The following is an 8,814-nucleotide window of genomic DNA, read 5'->3' as shown; positions in this document are numbered from 1 at the left end:
TAAGGCAGTAAGTGCGAAGGAGAGAATAAGTGCACAGAATGGGCACAGGAAATGCTCAGGATGGCACTTTGTATAGAGAAGGTAACATTTGAGTAAACATCTTATAGGAGGTGAAAGGTCTCTGAGGGAGGAGGTTCCAGGCAGAGGGAAGAGCTGGTGCAAAGGTCCTGAGGTAGGATTGTGCTTGACATGGGTGAGGATGAGCCAGGAAGCCAGTGTGATGGGGGAGGAATGAGTAAGAGGGATAGGAGATGAGCTCAAAGGTGTGTTTGGGGTGGGAAGATGATATTGGGGCTCTTGGAATTTCTGAGGGTTATGGAAACTGGGATGTGCTGAACAGAGGCAGTGTGAGCTTACTCCAAGTGTCAAAGGGTCATCGCTGACTGCATGGATGTAGCAGGCTGTAGAGGATGGGGACAGGAAGAGCAGTGAGCAGGCTGCTGCACTAGTCCAGACTGGTCCCTGGTGACTTTCCCTGATCACTTTGTTGTAGTCTGTGGGCGTGGTAAAGGCAGCAACCACAGGTGACAGAGGAAGAGGCCCTCCATCAATATTTGTGATGGGATTTATAGCTCCCATGCCTTGAGCTTTTGCTGTATTAGTCTCTGTGCTGGATATTTAACAAACACGATCTTACAAATTCCTCAGGACAGGCCAAGGGTCAAACCCACACCACAGCAGTGACAATACAGAATCTTCTTTTTTTTTTTTTTTTTTTTTGGCTTTTTTTTAGGGCCACACCCGAGGCATATGGAGGTTCCCAGGCTAAGGGTTCCAATCGGAGCTGCAACCACCAGCCTACACCACAGCCACAGCAACGCCAGAGCCTTAACCCACTGAGCATGGCCAGGGATCGAACCCACGTCTTCATGGATGCTAGTCGGGCTCGTTAACCACCGAACCAGGACGGCAACTCCACAAGGCAGAATCTTTAATGCATTGACCCACCAGGCAACTCCCTCTTGTCAAGCAAGTTTTTAAATCCCTACTGTTGGGGACGAAAGGGAAGATCAAAGGGCCTGTGTCTGGTCAGATAGTGAGTAGCAGGACAAGGATTTTCTCCAGCTGCCCGTCCTACAGGATTGTGAGGGGGCAGAGCCAGCCTGCGTAACCTTCACCATTGCCTATGCACCTGCCCAGGTGAGGCGCTCAGCGCGCGTGCGCCCTGGCGCTTTTAAAGCACCAACCTTGACCAGGTTCTCCGCTTCAGCGGGAAGAGGCGGGCGCTTGGCTTGAAAGATGCTGGTGAGCTCAGAGGAGCCAGGTTCCCCCCTCCCGGCTCAGGCCTATCCCCAGGCTCTGACCCCAGCCCCTCTCCCTTGCAGAGTCCAGCTGGCTCCCTCGAGCCAGAGCCTCGGAGCACCCCAGTCCCTGACGGGGTCCCGGCGGGCAGGGGCGTCTCCCCAGGACGCCTGGAGAGGCGGTCGGGGCCGTGCGCGCCGCCGGGGCTGGAGGAGGCTCTGAGCGCGCTGGGGCTGGAGGGGGAACGCGAGTACGCGGGAGACTTCCTCGCGGAAGTCCTGGTGAGTGGAGCCGGGGCGGGACACTCGGGGGCCAGCAGGCCCGAGGCAACGCTGGCGCCACCCACATCCCTGGAGGGCAGCAGAGGGGTTGGGGTTAGACGAAGCCAAAGCGACGCAACTCCCACCTCGCCAGCCTCAGCTCTCACCTCAATTCCCAGACTTTGCAGCCCTTACACCCCCCGCCCCAGCTTCTTGGCTTGTTTTTTCTGCTCTTGTTTTTTCTTGGCTTGGTTTTTCTTACCCTGCAGCTTCCACCGCTGGAAATGCCCTTTCCCATCCTCCCCAGGCTGTTGGCAGCCCCTCCTTTGATATTGTGTGACTCCTCGTACGTGTGGCTCCTTGTACTTGTGCCTCACATTTACTCATTTATCAACTGTTGAGGGAGTTATTAACAAATGTTTTTGAGCGTGTCTAGGCCCTGGGGATGCTGTGATGGACAACATGAGACAGTCTGTCTTCATTGTGGGGAAACAAGCGAATGTAGGCGATTGTTTCAGAAGGGCCACAAAAGCCGAAACACAGGCTGTGGTGGTCCACAGATCGCTGTCTGAGGCAGGCACCGCCAGAGGAAACACGCATTTATTTAACATCTCGTGAGCGTCTCTTCCAGGCCGGTGTCTCTGTGAGGGACCCAGACACAGCCGTGTTCTGGACAGACTCCTTGCCCTCATGGGGGTGGCAGCCTGTTGGGGGCAAAACCCTAAAACATTCGAGCAAACACTGGTATCTCCAGATTGAAAATACTATGAGGAAAATAAATTGATGAGCTGGAGATGATGGGGTGCAAGGAAAACTACAGAATAAGTCAGGGAAATTTTAGCTGAGACTTGAAATGACTGAGAGGTCAGCAATGCAAAGAGTGGGGAATGACCTTTTCAGCTGGAGGCAGCAGTACAGAAGCGCAAATGTCCTGAGGTAGGAACGAGTTTGGCATAGTCTAGGGCCAAAAAGAAGGCTGGAGTAGCTGGAGTGTGGGTTGGGAGGGGAGAGAGGGAAGAGGTGATGATGGCAATGGGCCTGAGAGAGTCTGAGGGGAATTGGAATCTCTCCTAAGGGTACTGGAAATCCATGGAAGGGTTTCATGCTGAGGACTTCCTCCGCCAGATTCGTGATTTATTATTATTATTTTTAATTTTTTTTTTTTGGTTTTTCTGTCTTTTTAGGGCCGCACCCGCGGCATATGGAGGTTCCCAGGCTAGGGGTCCAATCGGAGCTGTAGCCACCAGCCTACACCACAGCAATGTGGGATCTGAGCCGTGTCTGCAACCTACACCACAGCTCCGGCAACACCAGATCCTTAACCCGCTGAGTGAGGCCAGGGGTCGAACCTGTGTCCTCATGGATGCCAGTCAGGTTCATTAACCGCTGAGCCATGACAGGAACTCCCAGATTGGTGCTTTAGAAAGACCCTTCTGGGTGCACTGAGTGGGATGGGCTGAGGGCTGCTGACTTAAGACTGGAGTCTGGAAACGCAGGAGGAGCTGCTCAGAAAGTCCTGCGGCCATGGGGGCTGGATTGCAAAGATGGAGGCGTCCAGAACAAAGGCCAGTGTTCTAGATGGGGACACGGAAGAGGAATATTCAGAGACGTTGGAGGCCAGTTTGTGTGTGGCACTGGTGTGACATCCAACTTGGGCGAGGAGATTCCTGGGCTGGAGCACAGGAGAGAAGCCGAAGCACAGGTGTGGAGAGTGAGGCCGTCTTGCCCCACCCCAGGTGTGCCGCGCGCTGCCCGGGAGGGCCCTGCCGCGCACTGTGACTCCGGAGATGCGCGCGCTAGTGGTGGACTGGCTGGTTCAGGTGCACGTACGTAATGGGGAGAGGGCAGGTCTGGGCCTGACTCTCCGCCTAGAAACTTGGTGGTCACCCGCGCCCCTCCCCAGGAGTACCTGGGCCTGGCGGGGGACACGCTCTACCTGGCCGTGCACCTGCTGGATTCCTACCTGCGCGCGGGCCGAGTGCGCCTACATCGCCTGCAGCTGTTGGGCGTGGCCTGCCTGTTCGTGGCTTGTAAAGTGGAGGAGCGCGTGCTTCCCGAGGTACTTCTGGGGTGGGGCTTGGGAGGGTGGAGCCCTTTCTCGCCACATCACCGATTAATCGCCTACTGCGTGCTCAGTCGGCGCTTTACCTACCTTTGGAATACCAAGATGTCTGTAGGTGGTGGAGGATACCAGTGTGTCCCCCTAACAGAGGAAGATATTGAGCCCAGAGAGAAAGGCATTTGTCCAAAGTCAAGCAATCGAGACTTGGATAGTTACAGTAGTTATAGTCCTTCTTGAGTAGTTACAGATAACGTGCACAAACCCAATGCCTTATCAGAACTGCCTGAAGTAGGGAGCATTATTTCCGCGTTATGAAGAAGTAGTTTCTCACCTTCAGTGGATCTCCCTGTCACAAAGTAAGTAAATGGTAGAGTTTGAACTTGAAACCAGGTCTGTCTGACTCTGAAGCCTATGCTTCCCACGACTTCCAGGCAACAAATCAATGGCCCCATTTTATAGACCAGAGCACAGGTCCAGAATGGGGACTGAATCGATCCCAGGCCCTCAAGGGCAGGGAGCAATAAGCCAGGGTCCAAGATTCTCCCACCTCTTTCCCCTAAATCCCCAGCCCGCCTCCCTCTGCCTTCTGGGCGATGGGTCCTTTTCGCGGGCCGAGCTTCTGCGCGCGGAGCGCCGCATCCTGAGTCGCTTGGATTTCCGGCTGCACCACCCGGGCCCGCTTCTTTGCCTCGGACTGCTCGCGGCGCTGGCCGGAAGCGGCCCCCAGGTGCGCGGGGCCGGGGCGTGACCTGCGTGGGGAGGGGCGTGGCTCGCGCAGTGGGGGCGTGACCTCACGTGCTGCCCGCCGCGGTGGCAGGTGCTGCGACTTGCCACGTACTTCCTGGAGCTCTCTCTGCTGGAGGCCAAGGCCGCAGGATGGGAACCGGGTCGCCGCGCAGCTGCGGCGCTGAGCTTGGCACACCGGGTGTTCGACGGGGCGGGCTCCGGGCTGGATCCAGCGCTGTACAGGTATGGCCGCTGTGGTGGGTCTCTGTGACTTCAAGGACCTCTCTTCTGGGTCGCCGTCTTTACCGTCTCAGAGAATGTCAGACAATTTTGTGTGTGCGTGGGGAGGGGGAGGCTAGACTTGGTTTCCTGGGTGCGAGAGAAAATGAGGTGTCTGCCTAGTCCAGCTGGTCCCATTTGCTTTTCTCTGGTGGTGTCTGAGAGAATGGAGTGTTCAGATTTGGGGACCCTTAACCTTGCCCCGGGATGAAAAATAGGATCTCCTCAGGCCCCGAAGATGCTCTGCGTTGCAGGGTGGTGAATGAGATCCCCCAGATTTCCCAGCTCCATTCTTGGCCTTTAGCTGTGAGAGCCCCTCACTCTTTGCATAGCCGCGCCCTGCGGGAAGAAGCGAGGGTTTGCCCCTCCTCGGCGCTCTCCAATCACCCTAGATGGTGAGCCGCGCGTCCGACCTCGGGAGAGCCCCTGAGCAGTCCTCGGGAACCCAAGTCAATTTGTCTTCTCAGCCTCGAGCCTCAGGCTCCGAGGTCGTCTCTTGTTCCCTGCTACGTCTGCTCCATCCCAGTTTCCCCGTATCCCCGCCGCAGCCGGGCGGAGCTGGGCCCGCTGGAGCGGTGCATGGTCCGCGTCGCTCTCCGAGGCCCCGCGCCGGGCCGTGCCGCCATCTTCTTCAAGTACGCACGGCCGCAGCGCCAGGGCACCAGTCTCGCCGCCGCCCGCCTGCTCCGCCACCCTCTGCCCGGGTCTCCCTGAGCCCAGAGACCCCACCAAAAAAAAAGACTCCGTGTGCATCTGTCTTCCACTTCAATAAAAGAGTTTTTATTATTTAGAGCGCTCTTTGTCCTCAGTGGTCGAATTCTGGCCCCTCTCTCGCTTTTGATTGGTCACTTCCCGGGCCTCTCATCCACCTGATTGGATGTTTTCACCAAGTCCCTTAACGGCCCCTGGGAGACGCGATGAGAATTCTGGATTCCGCCACCAGAGGGCACTGGAGGGCTTCCGCAAGTGCCGCGGAGCCGGGTAAAATGCTTTGGGGAGTTAGGAGATGCTGAGAGGAAAATCGTAAGGCAAGCTGAATGACCCTCGGTCTTCGGGTTGGGGAGAGGCTGGAGGCATGAGGACCGCGAGAAAGTGAGACTGCCTGGCCTAGTCATGAGGAATACTACCTTGATGTTGCCAGATTTTTAGATTTCGTTTGTGAAGCTTAAAATCTGTGATTCCATAAATATCTCTGCTTAGGTATTGGGGGAACGAATTCGGTGTTTTTTAACAGATTGCGCAAACCCAGCACGTCACATCTGCTGGCCTGTGAGGTTCATCAGTTTGTGATAGTATCGGCCTTTGATAGCAAGAGTTTGTTAAGTGGGATCTGATTTACTTAACCTCTGAAATGCCGTCTGTCAATGGGTATAACTAAGAGCACCGACCTCATGATGTGAGTTAACATAAACATAAAGCTTTAGGACCATGTCTGACATGTAAGAGGTGTTGTGAAAGTTCTAGCATTGCATCCTAGTGGGACTGTGGTTAGGTACAGTTGTCTTCTGTTTTTACCTAGCTCTTCGCCGCTTGGTACGTGGTCAAAAATATTGTTATGAATCAGTGCGTCTCCACGTTTTAAATTAAAACAGAAACACGCCTGAGGTGCAGAAAGGTGACCGATGCTGTTTTGGAACCGATCTCAGGAATATTAGACTCTAAACCAAGCCTGGGTTTGGAGATACGGAGAGGAGGAAGTTTCCACCACTGAGGTGTTCACATTCAAAGGATCAGGGATCAGGGAGAGACTTGGCAAAGTACAATAAAATATAGAAGCAGATGCTGAAGTTTGGATAGAAGGTGTCATGTTCAGGTTTGGGCCTGCAGGGTGGAACCTGCCACAGGACCTCCAGGGGAAGGGTGTGTGCTGGGAGAGGGAGGGGACAGTGGAAATGCAGGCTTGGGGCTTGGGAATGAGATCCAAGCTAGGGTCTTGGGGTTAATGCCATTCATTCAACAGCTATAACACTGGCTGTTATTTGCCTATTACTGTACCAGGCCCTGTGCTACATGCTTTACCTGCATAGTATAATTCAATCCCTACAGCTACTCTGAAGTAAGCTCATGTGTCATCTCCATGTTACAGAGGAAGGTGGAGGGAAACCAAGGAGCTTGGCCAAAGTCCCAGTACCTGAGAAAGAGGCTAAGGAGGGTTGAAGGACAATCATTCACCCTCAGTTTTTCCCTCAAAAGCATCTTCCTCTCCCCTGTGCTCTTTTCTTATTGTGCTCCTCACTCCGGCTGTCACTTGATTGATTTCCCACTGGTTTTCCTACCCAGCTAATGAACTCAATGTGGGCAAGATTTGTCTTGCTCGTCGAGCTCTCTCCTCCTCCAGGAAGTCTTCACTCACCACCTCAGCCTAGGCCGGGAGCCTCCTCTAGGCCCTCAGAGCCTGCCATGCTTCCCTCACCCCAGCCCTGACCCCTTGGCCTGTACCTTCCATGCTGGCCCACTTGGCTGCCACTGTCTGGTCATTAGTCTGTTTCCCCACTTGCCCAGGGACACAGTGAGGGTAGGATTTGAGGCTCTCTCAGTCCCTGCTGTGTCCAGCATCATCCAGCCCCAGAGCTGGGCACAGAAAGATGTCAGTGAATATTTGCTGCATAGATAAATGAATGGGTTCCAAGTTTCCATCATAGGCCTGTGTTACTGATGAAGATACAGAGTGCCAGGTAATTTAGGTGATTTGTCCTGATCATATAACTAGTGAGAAAAGAAGCAGGGACTTGAATCTGGGAAACTTGAGTCCATAGCCTGCTTTCTTATCCAATATGCCAAAAGCCCAGCGGGCAGAAAGCCAGCTTTCCACGAGGTTGTTTTGTTCCTGCTCTTCCCGCAGACTTGTACTTTCCTTCTAGAAAGGTTTAGGCGCTTTGGGCGTGAGAGAGGAGAGCAGGCAGGAGGGTGAGGAGGGTAAAAGGGAGTGGGAAGAAGGGATTTGAAGGAGAGAGCGGGGAAGTCTCGAGGGGATTCCCTAGACCCATAGGGGGCAGCTGGAACCGGCTGCCGGAGGTGCGGGGGCGGAGAAAGGGTGGGGACCGGCCTCGCGGGGGGCGATGCGGTAGCTGCAGCAGCGGCCGCAGGAGTTTCCCACAATGCAGCGCGGCGCGCTGTCCCCGGTGCTGATGCTCAGCGCTGCCCCGGAGCCTCCGCCGCGCCCGCCTCCCGCCCTTTCCCCGCCGGGCCCCGGCCCCCGCCATGGGTCGGCTCGGTCCGTTCCTGCCCCAGAGCCGTCGGGGGGCCTGGGCGCGGCACTCGACAGCAGCTTGCGGGCCGCTGTGGCGTTTAAAGCGGAGGGCCAGCGCTGCTACCGAGAGAAGAAGTTCCGGGAAGCCATCGGCAAGTATCATCGGGCACTGCTGCAGCTGAAGGCGGCGCAGGGGGCCCGCCCTGGAGGCTTGCCCGCCTCCACCTCCGGGCCCGCCACCAGCCCGGGGCCGGCCCGCCTCAGCGAGGAGCAGCGGCGCCTGGTGGAGAACACGGAGGTGGAATGTTATGACTCTCTCACGGGTACGGGGCCATCGGGGGCGCAGAGGGTGCATGTGAGAGGGGTAGGAAGTGAGGGCCAATCGTCAAACCTTGGGGGTGTGTGGAGGCTTGAAGGGGTCGGGGCTGGGGTCTGTGGAGGGAGACCTCAGAGCTTGACCAGGGAGAGTGGTTGGAGTCTAGGGACCACAGAGTTGGAATGCTGGAAATGGGCCTTGGGCTACCACCCGCGAACGTCAGGTGAGAAAAACATCCCGGATGAGCCATTCAAGGACCCATCCCTCACCTCTGAAATCACTCTTAGTATTCTCCCCTATAGAAACCTCCTAGCTAAGCCCCCCATCCCCTGTCTGTGTTTTTCGCGCCCTCTAGCGGCGGCGCAGATTGACTCCATCCTGATTGGCCGGGAGCGTGGCGGCTCCCGGTGGCCTGGGCAGTCCCTTAGGCTGGGCTCAGTCGTGGGAAAGGGCAGGGGTTCCCAGCAGCCCGGAGGCCAGACTCCTCGCGGTCAGGCGAGGTCTGGGGGTATTGACAACCTCTGAGAGCAGCGGTCCTGGTGCCCCCCGCAGCCTGCCTGCTGCAGTCGGAGCTGGTGAACTATGAGCGGGTGCGTGAGTACTGTCTCAAGGTGCTGGAGAAGCAGCAGGGCAACTTCAAGGCTACCTACCGCGCCGGCATTGCCTTCTACCACCTGGGCGACTATGCACGCGCCTTGCGCTACCTGCAGGAGGCCCGCAGTCGCGAGCCCACAGGTGA

At 56.2% G+C, this 8,814-nt stretch overlaps 1 protein-coding gene across 6 annotated transcripts in view; it reads left to right on the top strand.

Annotated features, from left to right (window-relative positions):
* LOC100522141 (tetratricopeptide repeat protein 9B) overlaps positions 803–8,814 on the top strand; it is a 44,377-nt gene continuing 36,365 nt past the window's right edge. The window contains exons 1-7 of one of the 6 annotated variants that reach the window (XM_021094387.1): positions 803–1,245; positions 1,326–1,523; positions 3,239–3,328; positions 3,406–3,561; positions 4,133–4,291; positions 4,382–4,533; positions 8,628–8,796. In XM_021094387.1, the coding sequence (XP_020950046.1) occupies positions 1,240–1,245; positions 1,326–1,523; positions 3,239–3,328; positions 3,406–3,561; positions 4,133–4,291; positions 4,382–4,533; positions 8,628–8,661 (795 nt within the window). In that variant the 5' untranslated portion in view covers positions 803–1,239 and the 3' untranslated portion in view covers positions 8,662–8,796. The other 5 variants (XM_021094384.1, XM_021094388.1, XM_021094386.1 and 2 more) reach the window with 5 other exon arrangements.

This window comes from Sus scrofa, chromosome 6, assembly GCF_000003025.6.
Source record: "Sus scrofa isolate TJ Tabasco breed Duroc chromosome 6, Sscrofa11.1, whole genome shotgun sequence".
Lineage (NCBI taxonomy): Eukaryota > Metazoa > Chordata > Mammalia > Artiodactyla > Suidae > Sus > Sus scrofa.
Note: the sequence above shows the minus strand (reverse complement) of the source record. Positions and strands in the feature narration are given on the sequence as shown.